This window comes from Salvelinus alpinus, chromosome 14 (assembly GCF_045679555.1).
Source record: "Salvelinus alpinus chromosome 14, SLU_Salpinus.1, whole genome shotgun sequence".
Lineage (NCBI taxonomy): Eukaryota > Metazoa > Chordata > Actinopteri > Salmoniformes > Salmonidae > Salvelinus > Salvelinus alpinus.
In genome coordinates this window covers 54,276,142-54,300,915 of record NC_092099.1, presented here as the reverse complement: position 1 = coordinate 54,300,915, position 24,774 = coordinate 54,276,142, and the positions used below count along the sequence as shown (strand labels likewise).

General features: G+C 45.1%; 1 protein-coding gene across 1 annotated transcript in view; it reads left to right on the top strand.

Annotated features, from left to right (window-relative positions):
* LOC139539087 (protein disulfide-isomerase A5-like) overlaps window positions 1–24,533 on the top strand; it is a 67,027-nt gene extending 42,494 nt beyond the window's left edge. The window contains exons 11-17 of the mRNA XM_071341830.1: window positions 912–1,048; window positions 5,585–5,655; window positions 7,613–7,776; window positions 7,954–8,084; window positions 12,973–13,043; window positions 20,064–20,198; window positions 21,786–24,533. Coding sequence (XP_071197931.1) covers window positions 912–1,048; window positions 5,585–5,655; window positions 7,613–7,776; window positions 7,954–8,084; window positions 12,973–13,043; window positions 20,064–20,198; window positions 21,786–21,857 — 781 coding nt within the window. The 3' untranslated portion in view covers window positions 21,858–24,533. The remainder of the gene's footprint in view (window positions 1–911; window positions 1,049–5,584; window positions 5,656–7,612; window positions 7,777–7,953; window positions 8,085–12,972; window positions 13,044–20,063; window positions 20,199–21,785) is intronic.
* Window positions 24,534–24,774: the final 241 nt, after the last annotated feature.

Below are 24,774 nucleotides of genomic sequence, written 5' to 3'. Positions count from 1 at the left end.
ACAATTCTTAACTGACTTGCCTAGTTAAATAAAGGTTAAATTATTTATTTTTTAACACAGCCACCACGAGATGGGCTGAACCTGAAAAATACTGCAGCATTTGGCTTTTAGATTCCTCTATGGTGGAATTATGGAAGAGACACCACACACACAAGGGGGGTTAGCGGTATTCATCACGATCTCGCTAAGTAAGGAGGATGTGCACCTGATGTTGCCTAGGAACGACCTGGACATCTGGCTATGAATAAGTACTGTGTATACGTATAGCCTAGCTGTACTTTTTATTATAATGGTAATGACATGCACTCGGCCTCCCGAGTGGCGCAGCGGTCTACGGCACTGTATTGCAGTGCTTGAGGTGTCTACAGACCAGGCTGTGTTACAACCGGCCGTTATTCGGTGCACAATTGGCCCAGAGTCGTCCGGTTTAGGTGAGGGTTTGGCCTGACTTGCCTAGTTATAAAAAGTACTCCGCAGCACACACTGTCTAGGGGGAAGGATATCTGTTTTAAATGTCACTATGTGCAAAGCTGTAGATTTATGACCGCATCCCATTTGCACATAGTGACATTTAAAACAGATATCCTTCCCCCTAGACAGTGTGTTATGAACCCTCGTACAGTTTCTCCTTGACTAGTGGCCAGTATGGATAAAAGACTGGAAGGTGTTTGTATTTGGTCTTGGCAGTGGTAGGGAGGGCTCTGTCATACGGGTGTGACCAGTACAGGCCAGATGTAGCTGACGTGAGGTGGAGTATGATCTATAGCTAGGTCTGCCTCATAACAGACATGCTTTAACTCACTTCTGGGCTCCTTACATGTCTCTCTCCTTTCTCTCACCCCTCTTTCCCTTCTATCTTTTCCCCTCTCATTTTCACTCCCACCCCTCACCACCTCGCTCTCCCCATCCAGTCCCCAGCCCCCCCAGCCGAAGGCCCCAGAGGTCCAATGGTCGGAGACTGACTCCCCCGTCTTCCACCTGACTGACGACTCCTTAGATGGGTTCCTGGAGGAACACCCATCTGCCCTGGTCATGTTCTATGCCCCATGTAAGTAACAAACACACACCGCGAGTAGCCTATCTCTCACTCACTCACACACACACACACACACACACACACACACACACACACACACACACACACACACACACTCAGGGGAACAGGCTATGATGACATCATGAGGCTACATATGTAACAGATTGCTGTTGTTACAAAGACATTGTAAAAGTGTCACAGTTAACATTTTTATTTGTTTCGATTTCCATTTCAAAACAGTTCTCAGCTTCTTCCATGTGATCTCGGTCAGGAGAGAAGCAGGGAAACGTCAGGGGGATGTTTTGACAGAGTTGAAAAGCCGTGCTGTTGTCAAAACGCACTGTTACACTCTGAATCTGCATGAAGACACCTCCTGTGTCCCCACCCTGGGACCCATTTTGTAGTAAATAATGGGCCCTGGCTCACTGGGGGTAAAAGTCCCATTTTTATATGGCTCGTTGTTATAACACAGGAAGGCCACCAGACCGACCCACCCTCGCCCCTTGGTGCCCTGCCTCTCACAATGGGCAGCCTGGCTGTCACTCTTCACTGGGCACTGCTGTGGCCACTCATTGAGACGCCCAAGCCAAGAGCAGCCAGCTGATACAAACATATCAGGCATTTCAGCAGCTTGTGTACACACACACACACACCCTCCCTGGCACTGCCAAGAACACGTGGAGACACACACACCAACACACACTGCAGTTTCTTAATGGTCCACCTGTCATAGTGAGAGTAATCATCTCATGGTCAAGAGCATCAGCTTTTATTTTTGTCCAGCTCTTACCCAGAGGTTCCTATCCTGTCTGCTCCCTCCCTCCACACTGCTGGCTCAGTTGTCTGTGCTGCTCCCTCCCTCCACACTGCTGGCTCAGTTGTCTGTGCTGCTCCCTCCCTCCACACTGCTGGCTCAGTTGTCTGTGCTGCTCCCTCCCTCCACACTGCTGGCTCAGTTGTCTGTGCTGCTCCCTCCCTCCACACTGCTGGCTCAGTTGTCTGTGCTGCTCCCTCCCTCCACACTGCTGGCTCAGTTGTCTGTGCTGCTCCCTCCCTCCCTCCACACTGTGGCTGGTTCAGTTGTCTGTGCTGCTCCCTCCCTCCCTCCACACTGTGGCTGGTTCAGTTGTCTGTGCTGCTCCCTCCCTCCCTCCACACTGTGGCTGGTTCAGTTGTCTGTGCTGCTCCCTCCCTCCCTCCACACTGTGGCTGGTTCAGTTGTCTGTGCTGCTCCCTCCCTCCCTCCACACTGTGGCTGGCTCAGTTGTCTGTGCTGCTCCCTCCCTCCCTCCACACTGTGGCTGGTTCAGTTGTCTGTGCTGCTCCCTCCCTCCCTCCACACTGTGGCTGGTTCAGTTGTCTGTGCTGCTCCCTCCCTCCCTCCACACTGTGGCTGGTTCAGTTGTCTGTGCTGCTCCCTCCCTCCCTCCACACTGTGGCTGGTTCAGTTGTCTGTGCTGCTCCCTCCCTCCCTCCCTCCACACTGTGGCTGGTTCAGTTGTCTGTGCTGCTCCCTCCCTCCCTCCCTCCACACTGTGGCTGGTTCAGTTGTCTGTGCTGCTCCCTCCCTCCCTCCACACGGTGGCTGGTTCAGTTGTCTGTGCTGCTCCCTCCCTCCCTCCACACTGTGGCTGGCTCAGTTGTCTGTGCTGCTCCCTCCCTCCCTCCCTCCACACTGTTGGCTGGTTCAGTTGTCTGTGCTCCCTCCCTCCCTCCCTCCACACTGTGGCTGGTTCAGTTGTCTGTGCTCCCTCCCTCCCTCCCTCCACACTGTGGCTGGTTCAGTTGTCTGTGCTGCTCCCTCCCTCCACACTGTGGCTGTTTCAGTTGTCTGTGCTCCCTCCCTCCCTCCCTCCACACTGTGGCTGGTTCAGTTGTCTGTGCTCCCTCCCTCCCTCCCTCCACACTGTTGGCTGGTTCAGTTGTCTGTGCTCCCTCCCTCCCTCCACACTGTGGCTGGTTCAGTTGTCTGTGCTCCCTCCCTCCCTCCCTCCACACTGTTGGCTGGTTCAGTTGTCTGTGCTCCCTCCCTCCCTCCCTCCACACTGTGGCTGGTTCAGTTGTCTGTGCTGCTCCCTCCCTCCACACTGTTGGCTGGTTCAGTTGTCTGTGCTGCTCCCTCCCTCCCTCCACACTGTGGCTGGTTCAGTTGTCTGTGCTCCCTCCCTCCCTCCCTCCACACTGTGGCTGGTTCAGTTGTCTGTGCTGCTCCCTGCCTCCACACTGTGGCTGGTTCAGTTGTCTGTCCTGCTCCCTCCCTCCACACTGTGGCTGGTTCAGTTGTCTGTCCTGCTCCCACCCTCCACACTGTGGCTGGTTCAGTTGTCTGTGCTGCTCCCTCCCTCCCTCCACACTGTGGCTGGTTCAGTTGTCTGTGCTGCTCCCTCCCTCCACACTGTGGCTGGTTCAGTTGTCTGTGCTGCTCCCTCCCTCCCTCCACACTGTGGCTGGTTCAGTTGTCTGTGCTGCTCCCTCCCTCCCTCCACACTGTGGCTGGTTCAGTTGTCTGTGCTGCTCCCTCCCTCCCTCCACACTGTGGCTGGTTCAGTTGTCTGTGCTGCTCCCTCCCTCCCTCCACACTGTGGCTGGTTCAGTTGTCTGTGCTGCTCCCTCCACACTGTGGCTGGTTCAGTTGTCTGTGCTGCTCCCTCCACACTGTGGCTGGTTCAGTTGTCTGTGCTGCTCCCTCCACACTGTGGCTGGTTCAGTTGTCTGTGCTGCTCCCTCTACACTGTGGCTGGTTCAGTTGTCTGTGCTGCTCCCTCCACACTGTGGCTGGTTCAGTTGTCTGTGCTGCTCCCTCCACACTGTGGCTGGTTCAGTTGTCTGTGCTGCTCCCTCCACACTGTGGCTGGTTCAGTTGTCTGTGCTGCTCCCTCCACACTGTGGCTGGTTCAGTTGTCTGTGCTGCTCCCTCCACACTGTGGCTGGTTCAGTTGTCTGTGCTGCTCCCTCCACACTGTGGCTGGTTCAGTTGTCTGTGCTGCTCCCTCCCTCCCTCCACACTGTGGCTGGTTCAGTTGTCTTTGTGCTGCTGTAGATGCAGGATGTATAGAGACCAATTCATGTCTGTGAATGGCTGAAGTAAACAACAGGATCTGGCCTCCCAACTGGCATATTACCCAGCATCCTCTAGTCTATTCAGACTGGTGATAGAGAGGAGATGCGTCCAGCCGCCCACTGAAGCAGCCTTATTTTAATAGCCACGAAGCCCTTGTCTCTCCAACTCTCCAACAGAAACACACACACACACACACTCCCCTGCTGTGACCCAGAAACATTACATCTAGCTTAACCCTCCGTCCCCAGACAGTAAATGAAGGTGATGGCACCAGTAGAGAGGAGATGATGCAGAGAATAGAATAATACTCTTTTATTCCTCTGTCTCCTTCTTTTACACTCCTCTTTTTAAGGTCAGACAGAGGCAGTGTTCCCCTCGTTCACGTACATCCTGTCTGACAATTCTACAAAAATATTACAATTTAAACATGAATAGATATTTTGAATGCAGCAGTGTGTTGTATTGATTTTGTGTATATTACAGCTGTAGCTGATTTTAAGGACAGTTCACAGCTGTTTTTGAATATGGCAGTGTGCCAACTAAAGATCTTGCGGTTCCATCCAACCATGCCATATAGGAAATATACACACACACACACTCTGCTCTTCAAACAGCATAGGCTACTCTTTACAATATACCAACAACAAAACATCTAGTGGATGCTTGGTAAAAATATTGAGTTCAGAGTCTGAAAGTTGTTTAAAAATAAGTTGCATTGCTGCAGAGCTCATACATTTTTTATTGAACACAGCATTTATTCATGACGCAGGAATTTGTTGTCACAGCCCTGTTGGCAAGCAAGTCAAGCTTACACACACAGTGTCACACAGTGTCACACACACACACACACACACACACACACACACACACACACACACACACACACACACAGTGTCTCACACACACACACACACACACAGTGTCACACACACACACACAGTGTCACACACACCGTCCACCCAGCTAGTTCTCACACTGTATGGGAACACTAGTCCTATCGCATCCCCAACCCTGCTACGTCACTGGTCTCGCTTAAACTGTCTTCTCCCCCATCACTCTGGCAACAGGCTGTGCAATGCAATACTAGGAAGGTGTTCTTAATGTATTGTACACTCAGTGTATATTTCTATATAGTAGAACTGCCAGTGTTGAGTTGAAAACCGTTGGCGGGAACGGAGGAGAATTCCTGCAGTTTATTTCAATGTTACTTGGATGAGGCCCTACTGAGAATGTAATGTTGTCAATGGCTTGATTCATTCAATTAACGCACTTGGTTGGTTCTATTAAGGCCATTTACTTCTAATGTGATTATGGGTAAGTATGGTGAGAATCCCTAACACTACCGTTAGCACATCTTAACTCGGCTTGTCATTTCTGTTTATGTTCGTTCAGTCATCGTCGTGCGGCAAGTCATGTCTCTTTTATAATATTTAGCGATAAGTCATTGTCGCTCAGCTAGTCAGGTCTGTTTGTGTTTTCACCTGCAGGGTGTGGCCATTGTAAGAAGATGAAGCCAGAGTATGATGAAGCTGCTGAGTACCTCAACAAAGACAAAAATGTAAGTACAATGATGGTGTATATACAGGGTGCTTTTGATGCGTGAGTGTGTTTGCATGCAACAGAGAGCTCGTGTTGTTTCTGTGTTTTTAAATGTATGTTCATACTTATGTTGAAGCCTTGCAACTCCACTCTGTAAAACTAACTTATTCCAAACCCTAGCTGTGAGATAGTACATATCTGAACAACAGAACTTTAACCCCACTTGGCCTTGTACTTGGCTGGTGCAGTCAGAGTCTGACACGCTGGACTCACTGGCTGCCAGAGCTCCTTATGTGTTTCTGATTAGCAGGGTGTGTCTGTCCTCTCCACTATGGTAATGCTGCACTCCTCCAGCCCTGAGGCAGAGCCAGGGGCAGGCCAATAAAAATCACCAGAGATCGCCTCATGATTGGAGCAATTATCTCATCTCTCCCTGTGCTGTCCCCGTGCAGCGGCCTGCCTGGAGAGCTGCAGCTTGGACCCAATCTGTTCTGCTGTCCCCCCTCCTCCCTTCCTCCTCTTCTCCTCGGCTCCCTGCCCAGACCCAGTGCTTGGAGGTCAATGGGAAGAGCTCCCACATTACCTAATGCGGATGTGCTGCCTGGAGGCTGTACTACTGAGCACAGGAGACCGCTGAAGTCATCTATTTTTCTCCTTCTACTTTATATAGAAGTACATAGAGTGAAAATGTGTTTTTTTCAGTGTTTTTATTTGGCCTGTATTGAAATACCTCGTTATAGAGGGGTCAACTGTTTTTTTTTTGTTTTTTTTTACCTCTATTGTGGAGGCTAATCTTACAAATAATCTTGTTATTTTAATCTCTCTTGAAAGTTATTTAGGAGCTGCTGTTTTGTTTGATACACTGTAAACTTTGGGAACACAATCTTTACACGCCATTTCTCCCGGTGGGCAGTGCTATACGTCAGTGTGCGTGGGTTTCAAAGTGCAAGTACTATCCGATGCGCGTCCACGTTCAACCGAAAACCCTCCGCCTGGGACCTAATTCATAAATTAAGCTATGGTAGATTTATACTTTCTACTTTATAACTGCACTTTTATATTAGTAGATAATTTAGCTTTATTTGATCTAACATTAGCTACTGTAGCTACCAATTGGCTGGAACAGTTTTCCCAAACGTGAACGATGTGTAGCGTCAAGTTTTGCTTGCTAGCAAACCAACAACGTCAATGCCGTTATCAAGCCAATCTACTAAACTCACCCGAATGAAATGTATGAAGCTGATTTAATCTCATTTTACTGCGATTGGTTAGTCAACATGCACTAATACCTGTCTACTGTCAGTCACTGAGATGAATCATTTGCATTGCTGGCTTCATTAAAATCTTCATCTGATGGGTTTTGGATGTTCTTGGGTTTATTTATTTGTTGGAGGGCTTATACATGAGGCTGACTGTACCATAGCATCCTGGAGGTGTACTTACACACCCAGTGTCATTACTTTTTGAATGTTAATATCTCTCAACATTAAACAATGCGAAATTCGAATATAATATCTTTTGATTAGCTTCTTTCTGTTCTGCGGCTGCATGAAATGGCAAACATAACTTGAATTCAGAGATTTACATTTGTTTACTTCATCTTTGTGGCTGCCTGATGAAATGGTATCATCTGTTACTTAGGTTTAGCCAACCAGTAGTCTTTGGCTTAGCGGTGTGTTCAATAGATTCCACGATCTGGACAGGAGCGAGTGCTCAGCTCGTTCTCGACACTGTGAACCCGTGTGCTCAATGAAATGTACTCCCACCGTGACGTTTATATCAGTACCACCCACCGGGCAACATTGCGTGAAAAGAGTGCGTCCCCTAAACTCTGTGTATGTGCTTACGTTTTTATAATGGTTTTGCTTTATTCTCACTGGGCTGCGTTGAGCCGTAAGGGCCGTGATCCAGTCAGAACTAGCTGATCTATGACGTGATGACGGTGTTGTATCCTGATCTGACTCTTGTTGCTCCAGAGCCCTGGTGTTCTGGCAGCTGTGGACACCACCATCCACAAGGCAGTGGGAGACCGCTTCAAGATCTCCGGCTTCCCCACCGTTAAGTACTTTGAGAAGGGAGAGGAGAAGTTCACGCTACCCCACCTCAGGAGCAAGGACAAGATCATAGAGTTTCTACAGAAGTGAGTCATGATCTTATACTTGTTTCTGCTTTTCAATAATCCAGGGTCTACCTGCCAGCACAGGATTAGTGTCATATGCTGATCAATGGGCTTCAACTCAGGCAGTTGTCAACATTTCTAGTCACAAGTGTTGGTGTGTATCATACCTTATCGTCATGTCTGGTTTTGTTATACCAGCCCCCTGGCGCCCCCTCCCCCAGAGCAGTCCTGGGAAGACAAGCCGTCCAGCGTCAGCCATCTAGGAATGGAGGACTTCAGGGAAGCGCTGAAGAAGAAGAAGCATGCCCTCGTCATGTTTTACGCACCATGTAAGTGTAACCAGTGGGAATTGACCTCGGGTCTCCCGTTTGCCAACCCAACGTCTCAACCATTAGCCCAAAAGGACATCCTAAAGGTCCACGGTTGATATTTGGGCTGTTAAGTCTCAGGCTGGGCTACCTCATGAGTTCACTTCCAAATAGCCTTCCATCACATCACCATGTAAGCACCCTGCCTGCCAGACAACAACACAACTTGTTGATGTCCAATATGTCCAACATTTGATTGATTGGATTTTTACACCACCAATTTTTGATGACCTATGTTTCCCAGGCAACTAAAGGATTTAAGTCAAGTTTTACACCACCAGTACATAAATCTAGTCTTTTTCTCTGCCATCATCTGATGTAGCCACACCTAAGCTGTGAAGGGACCAGAAAATGACAGAATGCCCAAAATAGACTTGTAGTGCTAGAGGGGTAAACATTGACAGGTACAGCATCTCAATATCCTTTCACTGGACACTCACTCACTCACTTCCCAGTTGATGCAGGACATGTTCATGTGATGAACCAACTCACAAGCAGCCCTGAAGTTACTGTCTGATAAGTGCCTTCAAAGACTGCGCTCATCACTGCACCTTCCGTCTTCCTATTAGTTAACATGAAGCAAAACAACTCCTAAATGCCTCTTGGCTTTTCCTCTACGAGGCAATAACAACCTTCTCTTTTTCTTTCTCTACTCCAAGGCTGAGTCCCATATGGCACCCAACCGGGAGACAGGGAGTGGACTTCCATTTGGGAGGCGGCCAACGTTGTCTAATCCTCTGTGGAACATCCGCCTGTCAGGGGCTTTGAGAGATCAAACTAGTCACTAACACATGAAGACTCTCTAATCAAATGCCTTCAGATATGTTCATTGTTACCTAAAGGAGGTCTTCCGTCTCTTCTCATTTCCAGCCTCCTCTTCGTCAGATTTTCTTCTGAACTAAACTGCTGCCTATACACATATGCCAGGGAGGGTAACGTTACCTCCACCTATCCCCGGGAAATTCCTGCTAATTGACTTTTATGTTGCTCTTCATGAAATGCTTGTTTGTCGTACCTTTTTAAGCTAATTAGTGGGGAAAGATTCTAATTTACAACACAAATGCTTAAGGGTGATTTCATTGAGTACCGAAAGCTATATTTGAATTGTCACTTTCGGGTGTGAAGTGTAGACGCAAAATAGTTGGTATATTATAACCTACACATATTGGAGAGAGAAAGCACATACAGGATATAAACTCAGCAACAATTTTTTTCCCCTTTTTCAGGACCCTGTCTTTCAAAGATAATTTGATAAAAATCCAAATATCTTCACTGTAAAGGGTTTAAACACTGTTTCCCATGTTTGTTCAACGAACCATAAACAATTCATGAACATGCACCTGTGGAACGTTTGTTAAGACACTAACAGCTTACAGACGGTAGGCAATTAAGGTCAGTTATGAAAACTTAGGACACTAAAGAGGCCTTTCTACTGACTCTGGAAAAACACCAAAAGAAAGATGCCCAGGGTCCCTGCGCATCTGTGTGAACGTGTCTTAGGCATGCTGCAAGGAGGCATGAGGACTGCAGATATGGCCAGGGCAATAAATTGCAATGTCTGTACTGTGAGACGTCTAAGACAGCGAGACAGGATGGACAGCTTATCATCCTCGCAGTGGCAGACCACGTGTAACAACACCTGCACAGGATCGGTACAACCCGAACATCACACCTGCAGGACAGGTACAGGATGACAACAGCAACTGCCCGAGTAACACCAGGAATCAAATCAAATTTTATTTGTCACATACACATAGTTAGCAGATGTTAATGCGAGTGTAGCGAAATGCTTGTGCTTCTAGTTCCGACTATGTAGTAATATCCAACGAGTAATCTAACCTAACAATTTCACAACAATTACCTTATACACACAAGTGTAAAGGAATGAATAAGAATATGTACATAAAAAAATATATGAATGAGTGATGGTATAGAACGGCATAGGCAAGATGCAGTGGATGGTATAGAGTACAGTATATACATATGAGTTGAGTAATGTAGGGTATGTAAACATATGAGGTGGCATTGTTTAAAGTGGCTAGTGATACATTTATTACATCAATTTTTCCAGTGGCTGGAGTTGAGTCAGTATGTTGGCAGCAGCCACTCAATGTTAGTGATGGCTGTTTAACAGTCTGATGGCCTTGAGATAGAAGCTGTTTTTCAGTCTCTTGGTCCCTGCTTTGATGCACCTGTACTGACCTCGCCTTCTGGATGATAGCGGGGTGAACAGGCGGTGACTCGGGTGGTTGTTGTCCTTGATGATCTTTTTGGCCTTCCTGTGACATCGGGTGGTGTAGGTGTCCTGGAGGGCAGGTAGTTTGCCCCCGGTGATGCGTTGTGCAGACCTCACTACCCTCTGGAGAGCCTTACGGTTGTGGGCGGAGCAGTTGCCGTACCAGGCGGTGATACATCCCGACAGGATGCTCTCGATTGTGCATCTGTAAAAGTTTGTGAGTGTTTTTGGTGACACGCCAATTTTCTTCAGCCTCCTGAGGTTGAAGAGGCGCTGCTGCGCCTTCTTCACCACGCTGTCTGTGTGGTTGGACCATTTCAGTTTGTCCGTGATACGCCGAGGAACTTAAAACTTTCCACCTTCTCCATTACTGTCCCGTCGATGTGAATATGGAATGCACAATCCCTCCATCAGTGCTCAGGCTGTCCGCAATAGGCTGAGAGAGGCTGGACTGAGGGCTTGTAGGCCTGTTGTAAGGCAGGTCCTCACCAGACATCACTGGCAACAACATCGCCTATGGGCATAAACCCACCTTCGCTGGACCAGACAGGACTGGCAAAAAGTGCTCTTCACTGACGAGTCGTGGTTTTGTCTCACCAGGGGTGATGATCGGATTCGCGTTTATTGTCGAAGGAATGAGCGTTACACCGAGGCCTGTACTCTGGAGCGGGATCGATTTGGAGGTGGAGGGTCCGTCATGATCTGGGGCGGTGTGTCAAAGCATCATCCTGAGCTTGTTGTCATTGCAGGCAATCTCAACGCTGTACATTACAGGGACATCCTCCTCCCTCGTGCTACCCTTCCTGCAGGCTCTTCCTGACATGACCCTCCAGCGTGACAATGCCACCAGCCATACTGCTCGTTCTGTGCGTGATTTCCTGCAAGACAGGAATGTCTGTGTTCTGCCATGGCCAGCGACGAGCCCGGATCTCGTCTGGGACCTGTTGGATCGGAGGTTGAGTGCTAGGGCCCCATCTCACAGCAAGAACTGGCAAATCTGGTGCAGTCCATGAGGAGGAGATGCACTGCAGTACTTAATGCAGCTGGTGGCCACAGCAGATACTGACTGTTACTTTTGATTTTGTTCAGTGACACATTATTCCATTTCTGTTTGTCACATGTCTGTGGAACTTGTTCAGTTTGTCTGTTGTTGAATCTTGTTATGTTCATACAAATATTTACACATGTTAAGTTTGCTGAAAATGAACACAGTTGACAGTGAGAGGACGTTTCTTTTTTTGCTGAGTTTACTATAGCTCTGCCACCAATTACAGAAGAAGATTCAACAGATTTTACATTCTTCTACTATGAAATGAAAACGGGAAAATCAAAGTAGGAGGCTTGCTGCGCCACCCTGTAGTTCTGTTCTTGAATGTCAATGATTACTGTACCTGAAAGGGACTGAGGATGACTGAGGAGGCTTTCACTAGAAAAGGACAGGGTTCTTATGTGACAATAATGATTTCTAGTCACTTTTCAGCAGAAAACAATCCAGAAGTGTTCACTTCAGTTATCAGACCCGTTCTTGAACATGTTCTCACCAAAGAAAGTGGCATCAGTAAGCACTTCTAAAAAGTGAGTATGTACAGTAGTTGTCTCCGAGCAGGTGTGGCCTCTCTCTGGCTGGTGTGTATCACCCTGCTGAGAAACACCTGTAAAAGACTTGAGGAAAAGGTTGCCATTAGATATCCAGCATTTTAGAGGTTGTTATCCCCTCTTCTGAAACAACTTTAGGTGTTCAAGAGAGTAGCCATTAGCTGTGCACTGTGGTCAATGAGGCAGGTCCACATTAACCAACCCCCACAGGCCTGGAGCCAAGCCCATCCTCTCAGCTCTGATAATTATCGGGGGGGGGGTATGTATAATCACTCTCATTATGGTCCATAAATGAGGTCGTGCAGAGTGTGTCACAATCCAAGCTTTGTTTCGCAGCGGCAGATATCTGAATAATTTTTTTCCTTTTGGAAGATGTGCCATTCAACAAAACTTTTAGTGAGGAGTTGAAATGCTTGATTCACCTTTTTGCTAACCTTCGTATCACTGTGGTGAACTATGGCTGTGACGTCAGTCTGTTAGCAAAGTGGACAGCTTGTCAGACAGACTGTGTGACACACAGGAGGGCTGTAAATGTGCCTGTCCCTGTATGTAAAGGGCTGGGTGGGCGCACACGCACGGACACACACCAATCCTCTCACCTGGTGTGTGTGTGTGTGGTGTTCAGGGGGCTGGTGACGGATATGAATCTCCCGAGGAAAGCGCCAGGGAGGTTTCATTTATAACTCCAGTAAAGGGATTTATACCTCCCTATAAAATACAAGTGCACCATTACTAATGTGGGGTAATTGTGTAAGTGACATGCAGGGACAGGAAGTGTGTGTGTTGTGTGCATTCTTGCCTGTGTGTTTGTGTGAGAGAGAAGGAGAGCATATGACCATAGATTAGACATTTTGTGTGTTTGAATTACAATTCCTCCTGTTATAATGTCATTGTGTGGTATTCATGTCAGTTGGGGTGAGCCAATGTCACATTCTAGTTGGGGTGAAATGCAGTTCACAACATTAAAGGTCAAGGGTCATGCTGTGATAATGACCATAATTCTCTGTTCCCTAACAGGGTGTCCCCACTGCAAGAACGCTGTCCCTCATTTCACCACTGCAGCAGATCTCTTTAAAGAGGACCGCAAGGTGAGCCTTCCTCCAGCCCTCTCCTGAATCTCACATCTCTTTTCTCTTTCTCAATGTACTGATGACACTACTACTCATTTAGATGGCCCTCTCAGACACTACTACTCATTTAGATGGCCCTCTCAGACACTACTACTCATTTAGATGGCCCTCTCAGACACTACTACTCATTTAGATGGCCCTCTCAGACACTACTACTCATTTAGATGGCCCTCTCAGACACTACTACTCATTTAGATGGCCCTCTCAGACACTACTGTACTACTCATTTAGATGGCCCTCTCAGACACTACTGTACTACTCATTTAGATGGCCCTCTCAGACACTACTGTACTACTCATTTAGATGGCCCTCTCAGACACTACTGTACTACTCATTTAGATGGCCCTCTCAGACACTACTGTATACTACTCATTTAGATGGCCCTCTCAGACACTACTGTATACTACTCATTTAGATGGCCCTCTCAGACACTACTGTATACTACTCATTTAGATGGCCCTCTCAGACACTACTGTATACTACTCATTTAGATGGCCCTCTCAGACACTACTGTATACTACTCATTTAGATGGCCCTCTCAGACACTACTGTATACTACTCATTTAGATGGCCCTCTCAGACACTACTGTACTACTCATTTAGATGGCCCTCTCAGACACTACTGTACTACTCATTTAGATGGCCCTCTCAAACACTACTACTCATTTAGATGGCCCTCTCAAACACTACTACTCATTTAGATGGCCCTCTCAGACACTACTACTCATTTAGATGGCCCTCTCAGACACTACTGTACTACTCATTTAGATGGCCCTCTCAGACACTACTGTACTACTCATTTAGATGGCCCTCTCAGACACTACTACTCATTTAGATGGCCCTCTCAGACACTACTGTACTACTCATTTAGATGGCCCTCTCAGACACTACTGTACTACTCATTTAGATGGCCCTCTCAGACACTACTGTACTACTCATTTAGATGGCCCTCTCAAACACTACTGTACTACTCATTTAGATGGCCCTCTCAAACACTACTGTACTACTCATTTAGATGGCCCTCTCAAACACTACTACTCATTTAGATGGCCCTCTCAGACACTACTGTATACTACTCATTTAGATGGCCCTCTCAGACACTACTGTGCTACTCATTTAGATGGCCCTCTCAAACACTACTGTACTACTCATTTAGATGGCCCTCTCAAACACTACTGTACTACTCATTTAGATGGCCCTCTCAAACACTACTACTCATTGAGATGGCCCTCTCAGACACTACTACTCATTTAGATGGCCCTCTCAGACACTACTGTACTACTCATTTAGATGGCCCTCTCAGACACTACTGTACTACTCATTTAGATGGCCCTCTCAGACACTACTGTACTACTCATTTAGATGGCCCTCTCAAACACTACTGTACTACTCATTTAGATGGCCCTCTCAAACACTACTGTACTACTCATTTAGATGGCCCTCTCAAACACTACTACTCATTTAGATGGCCCTCTCAGACACTACTACTCATTTAGATGGCCCTCTCAGACACTACTACTCATTTAGATGGCCCTCTCAGACACTACTGTACTACTCATTTAGATGGCCCTCTCAGACACTACTGTACTACTCATTTAGATGGCCCTCAGACACTACTACTCATTTAGATGGCCCTCTCAGACACTACTGTACTACTCATTTAGATGGCCCTCTCAGACACTACTGTACTACTCATTTAGATGGCCCTCAGACACTACTACTCATTTAGATGGCCCTCTCAGACACTACTGTACTACTCATTTAGATGGCCCTCTCAGACACTACTGTACTACTCATTTAGATGGCCCTCTCAGACACTACTGTACTACTCATTTAGATGGCCCTCTCAGACACTACTACTCATTTAGACACTACTACTCATTTAGATGGCCCTTTCAGACACTACTACTCATTTAGATGGCCCTCTCAGACACTTCTACTCATTTAGATGGCCCTCTCAGACACTACTACTCATTTAGATGGCCCTCTCAGACACTACTACTCATTTAGATGGCCCTCTCAGACACTACTACTCATTTAGATGGCCCTCTCAGACACTTCTACTCATTTAGATGGCCCTCTCAGACACTACTACTCATTTAGATGGCCCTCTCAGACACTACTACTCATTTAGATGGCCCTTTCAGACACTACTACTCATTTAGATGGCTCCTTCTCCCTCTTACCTCTAATACCCGCTGACTCCCTGACTCAGTCACGCTTTCCAGTTGTTAACAAGATCCTCCCTAGCTGTCTGACTCATCTCTGTTCTCAAAAATACACACACACTCTCACGCAAACTCCATGAACAACAGTGGAACGTGCTTCGCTGCACTCTCAGCTTAGCATTGTTAATCATTATAACACTCTAAATGACCACAAACACAAAGAAGGTGAAGTGTTGTTGGAATAAATGACTTGAATACATCATGCGTAATGGTTGTGACACTCTTTCTTAATCCAGCAAAGCTCTTTGGTATTTGGCATGCATATCTTTCATTATTCATATTGTTGGAATGTGGAAATCAATCTCTGATGCTAACAACATTAGAAACATTTACTAAATCACTGAATGTGAGGTAACTCTTTATTCTGGTCATAATGGTGTAAGTATTGATATATCAAGGGAATAGTTGTTGTTCAGAATTAGATCAGCATTGTTCATTGTCAGCCCAGAATGTGTCTGATCGGTGAATGGCTCTGCTGTGGATCAGCACAGCCACACAGTTTAGGTCCAAGAATTAGTGTCTTTATTCCAGACGCACGCAAAGCACCATCTCCTGGCTCTCTGACTATAGCCCAGATCCCATTCACGGGGTGGGGTTGAAACAAGTCACTCTCTAATGTGTCCGTTCCGTCACTGAGACTCTCAATAGTCCAGAGGAGAGAGGTTGTCTGTAACGCTGCGTGTCTGAAGGATCTCCTGTGTCAACTCCGAGTAAACACTGAGAACAGATTCAGGTGTCTGCAGGTGGGGGTGTAGCAACCTCCATTTCACTGTCACAATAAGAGTTTGGGGGAGAAGAAATGCTCAAAAGCTCTGTGTAGCCAGTGCTGGCGGGAGGCAGGGAGGGCTGCTGTAGTGGTTGTGTGAGGAGCAAGGATGTCCGATGCACATATCCACAGGAGGGACTTCTCTTAACAACAACTACTTCTCATGCTCCTTCTTGTCCCTCTCTATCCCTGGGCTTTGGAGGAGGTAAAGGGGTGACTGGGCAGGAGTGAAAGAAGAGCAGCTCATTCAGCCCTGCTCACTATTTATAGTGTAAAGCATAAGCCCCAGTCAGTGTATTGGCACTATGCAGGAGTAGATGTGGATAACAGTGTCACAGTACTCCTTAGTATCGTGGCAAGGACACTTTTGGACAACGGCCCTGATGTTGGAAACAAACATTGTGACATTTGGACATTTTTAGTAATTTAGCGGATGTTCTTATCAAGAGTGACTAACATGAGCAATTAGGGTTAGGTGCCTTGCTCAAGGGCACATCGACAGATTGCTCAGGGATTTGAACCAACTATCTTTCGGTTACTGGCCCAACGCTCTTAACCGCTAGGCTACCTGCCACCCCGGCATTCTGTTGTCATCCAGAGTCACATTTATTTATTTTCCAAGCATTAGAACATGATATTTTACTCGCAGCAGCAGAAGATTTTTAAAGGACCGGTTTGATCTGCTTCCTTTTTTACATTTTTGCCATGGAAAAAATATTGTCATACTGGTATGGTCACAGCCCTATATCAGTCTATTGGGCTACTTCTCTGCCTCGTTTACTCGAGACAAACACCACCAGCTTAGCTCTGGCTTTGAAGAACACCCCAATTAAACACCACATACAGTATTGTATGAAAGAAGAGAAAGGAGGAATAGGGAAGAATAAGTGGCCTATCAGTGTGCATGCAGAGGCTTTGTACAATGCAAGCAATGTTCTTTTTCTGATTGAACTGAATGTCAGCATATTCAGTTATATAAAAAGAGGAGGCTGGCCGGAATCACTCGTCTCACAAAAATCTGTGTTGTAATTGTGATGAGAACACTGTAATGATTCGTGAAGCGGTGAAATTGGCTTTTTCATACAGCAGCCTAATAACCTCCTTATGCAGGGTGGATTTTTCTGCTACACACAAACACACACACACACTGTCATTAATTAGTACTTCAGGTAGATAGTCCACAAGTGATTTTCCTACTCTGGAAGACATGCATGTGTGACTTGATGTGAATACTTGCATTAGCTCCCCAAGCTAGTGCCTTAGCTTTGGGCTGACACAGTCCTATGGCGCACAGAAGATCCGGGTTCGAACCCAGTCACATTGCTGCTTGTCTTCGTTAAGCACAATGTGAAGTGTCTCTAAAGCCTTGTTCACACTGCAGGCCTTAATGCTCAAATCAGTTTTGTTTTTCAAATCCGTTTTGGAATACTGACTGTCCAAACAGCAAGTTACAAGTGACCAAATTTGGATTTGTGTCTTCAGACTAGTAATTTGCTGACATGGCTACGCTAGTTGTCATGGTAATAACAGCGTAAAAACCACTTGGGGGCAAATGAATCAGATTTCACCGTTAGACACAAGTCACATGACCAGGAATCAGATTTGTATTATCAGATTTTAAATCACCTACAAAGGTGAAAATTGAATTTGAGTCGATTCAAACTGCCAGTGTGAACAAGGCTTTATATACTTCCAACTGTCCTCTACACAGTATCTCTCAATGCTCATTGTTGAAGCTCTTGTGTTGTGATCAATGAGATGTTGTTGGAGCTCTTATTAACCAGAGGGAATCAATAACTGCATTGGCCAGAAACCTTTGGAAAAACAATCCTTTTACATCATCATTCTCCTCATGTCAATTTACTTCAACTCTGATTGATGGTACTGCGCTGTGTGTCAGTCTGTTCTACAGTAAGTGATGGTGCTGCTGTAAGAGACCCGGTATGGGGAAAAGCTACATACTGCATCACACGGCTTCCACTGTTTCTAAGCAGGTGCTGGAGATCAAAATGTATATATTCATGTAAATGTTCAGACACATGCATATTGTATGTTCCTATGTGTTTGGTTGACAATGTTTCAACCTTTTGGTCTTAAAAACATAATCTATGTCAGTGGTTCCCAACTCCAGTCCTCGAGTACCTTCCAACAGTACACATTTTTGTTGTAGCCCCAGACAAAAAAAAACACCTGATTAAACTCATTGAGGGCTTGATGATTAGTTGTAAAGTTGAATCTGGTGTGCTTGTCCAGGGTTACAATACTGTTGGGGGTACTGGAGGACTGGAGTTGGGAAACACTGAGCTAACTTGCAGTGTGCGGACCCAGTATCTTTTAGGCGTAGCTTCTGCTGTAAAATGCCCCTTTGACGTTGAAAATGGCAAGAGACCTCTCTGATCTGTGAGATACCTCTCATGTTCACAGGTTCCTTATTGGCCATGCAGACACACACAGCAATCTAAGAAGTGTTTAACCATTCATCTGTGTTTTGACAGTAATGCTGAATCCTTCCATTTATGTTTTCACTCACTGAACAGAGCGTGTTAGACAACGGCTTTAATCATTTAAATAATCTGTCCTTTTAAATGTCTGAGATGAGCATTTCATGTTGTTATTATGTAGGCTACATGTCAGAGGATTCACCTGTCTGAGATTGCAACACGTCAAACTGTCCAATTAGTTTAGCCTCACCGAGACATCAATCATTTACATATTCAACATATTGGTCCTCAGGTGACTGATGGTGGTTACTTGATGTTGACAAGCTCAATGTGCTGTGTGGTGTCCCAAATGGCACCTTATTCCCTTTCAAAAATAGTGCACTACATAGGGAATAGGATGCCATTTGGGACACAGCTGCTGACATTTGAGCCATCCAGAAGGACAAGCCGAGCAGAGGGAGGGGGTGAGCTATGTATCAGAGAGATGGTATTTACGGCTCATTTGTGCTGTTTTTTTCTGACTGCCGTGCTGCGACAGCCCCGACATAAATCTCTTTTGTTGTTTTTATGTAGGAGTGATTTTTCTTTTCCCACCCACTCTTAATGGTCTAGCTTGATAGGAATGTATTAGGCATTTTTCTTAAAGGGGATGTTCAGTATTTTACAACTTTATTTTATTTATTTTATTTAACTAGGTAAGTAAGTTAAGAACAAATTCTTATTTACAATGATGGCCTACCCCGGCCAAACCTGGACGATGCTGGGCCAATTGTGCGCCGCCTATGGGACTCCCAATCACGGCCGGTTGTGATACAGCCTGGAATCGAACCAGGGTCTCTAGCGCTGAGATGCAGTGCCTTAGACCTCTGCGCCACTCGGGAGCCCCAATGGTAGATGGTTCCTCACCCTAAAATGTGTCTTTGGAACAGGAGAAACTGTTATCCATGTTATGGTTTTATTTAAACAGCCATTACAAACTTACACCACACAGCTCTGGGTTAAAGGGAAAGTTTGATATTTTGCTCAGTTGCTAGCTAAAATGACTAGCTAAAAATCGATAGGAGTTATGGGGGCAACTGAGGAACCATCTAACAATAAGTGGTAAAAACTGAACTTCCCCTTTAACCCAGTTGGCTTTGCAGGCTGAATTTGAGAATGTGCCGGGAATCAATGCGGACGCAGAGCAGAACAGCTCAGTCGGTGCCAAAGCAGCCGTGTTGAAATAATTTACTGTAAATGTCCACTTTCTTGTTGTGAATAACTTTCCAGTATTTTACAACATGCACACATTTTACCCTAGTAGGCTTGTTCATTGTCTAGCGCATATGGCAACAAAAATGTAAACGCTTTAGAACAATCATAATGCTTTTAACCGCTCATGAAATTTGTTTCAAAGAAATGCAATACAATCCTACACATCCATGAGGTTCTTATGTAACTGACCATTGTCTAAACTAGTTGTGGTTGCTGTTACAGATTGCGTTCTGTGGATGACAATATCATGTTGAAGCTACAGTAAACTACTATATGCTTTGTCCCTCAGATTGCCTATGCTGCTGTGGACTGCACTAAAGGACAGAACCAAGAACTGTGCAAGCAGGAGGGTGTGGAGGGCTACCCCACGTTCAACCACTACAACTATGGGAAGTTTGCAGAAAAATACAACGGAGAACGAGGGGTAAGTGACATCTTCTGCCGAGACCCCAACAACTGGTTGTTCCGGTTTTCAGGGGAAATGGAAAGAGAGTCTGTGATGCGACTTCCGCTTTTGGACGTAAACAAGGTGACACTCCATTTTAGCTCCTCCTCCACATTTACTGGATTGGTTGAACAGTGCAGAAGAGAACCTCCACCAAACATTTTTGTTTCCTTCTCATCAATATTAGTATGTAGGGAATCTACACTGAATAAAAATATAAATGATTTTAATGAGTTACAATTCATATAAGGAAATCAGTCAATTGAAATAAATTCATTAGGGACTAATCTATGGATTTCACATGACTGGGAATACAGTTATGCATCTGTTGATCACAGATCGGTAGGGGCGTGGATCAGTATCTGCTGACCACCATTTGCCTCATGCAGCGCGACACATCTCCTTCACGTAGAGTTGATCAGACTGTTGATTGTGGCCTGTGGAATGTTGTCCCACTTCTCTTCAATGGCTGTGAGAAGCTGCTGTATATTTGCGGGAACTGGATAATGCTGTCGCACATGTCGATCCAGAGCATCACAAACATGCTCAATGGGTGACATGTCTGAATATGCAGGCCACGGAAGAACTGGGACATTTTCAGGTTTATCTTGGCCAGGTCGCAGTTGTAAATGAGCACTTGTTCTCAACTGGCCTACCTGGTTAAATACAGGTGAAATAAATAAAGGTTCCAGGATTTGTGTACCGATCCTTGTGACATGGGGCCGTGCATTAGGTGATGGCGGCAGATGAATGGTACGACAATGAGCCTCGGGATCTCGTCACTGTATCTCTGCATTCAAATTGCCATCGATAAAATGCAATTGTGTTCGTTGTCTGTAGCTTATGCCTGCCCATACCATAACCCCACCTCCACCATGGGGCACTGTTCACAATGTTGACATCAGCAAACCCACAGTTTCATCAGGTGGCTGGTCTCAGACGATCCCGCAGGTGAAAAAGCAGGATGTGGAGGTCCTGAGCTGGTGAACATTCCTGCAGTCAGCATGCCAATTGCACGCTCCCTCAACTTGAGACATCTGCATTGTGTTGTGTGACACAACTGCACATTTTAGTTGACTTTTATTGTCCCCAGCACAAGGTGCACATGTGTAATCATGTTGTTTAATCAGCTTCTTGATATGTCACACCTTCCAGGTGGATGGATTATCTTGGCAAAGGAGAAATGTTCACTAATAAACAAATTTGTGCACAACATTTTAGAGAAATAAGCTTTTCGTGCCTATTGAACATTTCTGTAATCTTTTATTTCAACTCATTTATCATGGGACCAACACTTTACATGTTTCATTTTATGTTTTTGTTCAGTGTAGTTGCAGGCGTTTCTTTTGATCCCGCTATGCTAGGTTATAGTCTTAGTGCCCTATTAAAAGATATTGAATGTTAATTTATACACTTTTGTTGTCCTTTTTACCTTTGAATATGGAATCTGTCAACTTTCACAATTTCTATACTTTCTGTATTTATAAACTCTGCTTTATACTAAATTTACACCGTTAACCTCTATTACATCTTTATAACAGGCCTCTCCTCTCTTCCTCTCCCCAGGAGGCGGGGTTTATAGGTTTCATGCGCAGCCTGCGGGGGCGGGACCAGGGCAAGAGGAAGGAGGAGCTTTAAGGCAGGGTGTGATGAGGGGGAGGAGCCTGTCGTTGCACTGTGACCCTGGACAGGGGCCTCTTAGCACTGACATCACGTGATGTCATCATGATGTGACATCACAGGGCGGGGACTTGAGAACCTCAGCGTTTCAGCGAAAGGCCATTTTTTAATACTGATATTGATCGATCATGTGATCAAGTTTGTAATAACGGGGATTACCTACCGTGTGACCACTTAAGACCTTTTTTATTTTCTTGATAAAAAACAAAAGAAAACATGAAAATGTTGCCCAAATACTGTGACTGCATTTGTGAAAAGCTACACCTTATACTGTATCTATGCAATACCGGACCCTCCCTTTCAGATCCACTCTTGTGTGGTTGGTTGGTGGCTGTACTGGTGGTTGGATGGTGGGTTAACCACCTACTGTACATCACAGGGACCATCGCTACAGTACAGTCCTACCGGTCACTACGTCCCTGTTCATTCACCTCAAGAGGAATACAATCTAAGCCTACAACTGTTTGTTTCAATATAACTGTTTCAATATTTGTGTACATACCTGTCTATCATGTTAGGTATGGGTTTGTTTCAGGATGATAAGTATCTAATAGCTAAAACTGTGGCCTTTTTAATAAATATGTATGAAAGCTAATCACTCACCGCAGAGTCAGACAGATAGTAGGGTAGTGAAAGATACGAGGCCCTGAAACATAAAGCTCTTAGAGTCGTGTGTTGAAACCTGGTGCTTCTGGGTTCCACCTGTTTCCAAGTCGGCTATTAGAGAGATGACAAATCAGACACAAACATAAAATGCCCCAAATAAATTAGAATTATTTTTATGTTACTGTGCTGAACCTCCAGACGTCAATGATTTTACAGGAGCCTCCTGTTGTCGTAGTGATATTATTTTTACTGTAGACGTGTTGGTTGTCTTGCAACAAAACCAACGCGCGCGCGACTATGGGGCAAAACAGACGGGGTTGTTAACAACATGTAAACTTTATTTCGGCTTCAATGTGTATTGAAAACAAATACATTTGCACAATGAGCAATTGTCTCTCAAAAACATTGTTGCATTTGTTGGTTAGCTAGCTAGCAAATGTTTTGCCATATTAGCATAGACGTGACATTAGTCAAAACACCTCAAAACGAGACATGGTATCAAGAACAAGATAAAACTAGCTGAAACGAGCCACCTATGATTCCCCACGTGGCAGCTTCTTGTCATTGTTGCTAGCTATCTGCCATCCAGAATCACAACAACACACAGACTTCTGACCCATTGAAGTGTGCACATAATTTCCATATTGTCAGCTAACCCATCTATTGTCCTGCATTCCTCTAGTGTTACTGAGATACATCCAAAAAACAGTTTTGCCTCTTGCAAGTGTATTCCATGATATCATCTAAGACCAATTAAAAACAAAGCCCTTGGAAAAGATATGGGGCCAAATATGGTCATTAATGTGCCATTTCCTCCTCCATTCTTAAAATGTGTACAGGAACAAGACTGCGCCAGTCCCTCCCTTTTTGTCTGTAGCAATCAGAACCATTCAGCTCAATATCAGGAGGCATATGGGATTATGATTATAAAAGATCCAGGATATCAGTTCCATCTGAACAAAGTCAAGAATTCAAGAGCATATTGCCTCTGTGTGTGTGTGTGTCTGTCTCTGTCCTGGTCTGGGAAATGTTATCCCATATGTCCCAGCACATCCAAATGGATGACTTCAGATTTCACAGTGCTGCAGAGGTGTGTGAGAAAGTCGATGGACACCCTTAACACCCCCGCCACACACACACCACCCGAGCTTGGCACCATCATCAATACCGGAGCCATTATCTTTGTGGCGACTTTAAGGCTGTGTGTTTTAACTCCCCGGCTTACGCCGCTATAAATATTTAAAGGCCTATCTGTAGCTGAACTTGTGTTTTATTATTCAGGAGTTTGGTTCCTTTCATTATTGAATAAGGTTCTCAGGGATAGCGAAAACACAATTAAAGGGAACTAGCTTGTATTAATTTGCATTGCAGTTAGATGGTTTTGAGCTCTAGTCTCCAAATTTAAAAGAATTGTTTACATTTGTCTTGTATGGGAAAAATACCAAAATGTATAGATAAATGGTCCAGTTTACATTTCCTGTTCAAAGTAATGGCAGAAAGTATTCAATAAAACATGTTGTGCAGATGAGGGTTAATGAACTGACTAATACTGTACATTGTTTGGGTTTCTAAATGGATTAGTTGCAAATGAAAAGTCTTAAATAATCTGCAGACTGACATAGAACACGGTCTCCAATCAATGTTACCATAACATTTCTGCATCATGCAAAACTAGCCGCAACATCACAGAACGTTGGGAGAATGCTTTACTGTATGTAGCTGGATTTTGACACAAATGCTGTTTTTTTTAGATGTTCAGTTTTCTTTCTGTTGGGATGATTTGCTTTGTTTACTTTCACTTTTGTTTCTGCAGTACAGGGCCTACTCAGTGCTATCAAATGGTTAAAGACTTGACAAACTTATCAAGACCACCTTTGTCTTATCCCAAATCTCTCCTATTGTGTGGAAACTGTCACATTTATGCATAGAAGTCATTGTCGCCTTTGTTGACTTTCTGTGCCCAGCCATATGTACAGTTTTGCCCTTCGAATGAGGACCTTGCTAAAATAAAAACTCAAACATTTCCAAGATACTGTCATGTTCTCATTTTCAATGATTTATATTCTTTGCAAAATCACCTTTAATTTGTACTATAATACAATAGCTAAGTATTACAATTTACTAATAGATACTTAGTACTGAGCCAATGAACTACAAGTGAAGAATACCATGTAGCATAAAGTCCGGAGATAGTGAGAGCCAGACTGGGATTTTTGGTGTCCAAAGTTTGTTTGTTCAACCTATGTCCTGTGAGATGCTAAACACAGAT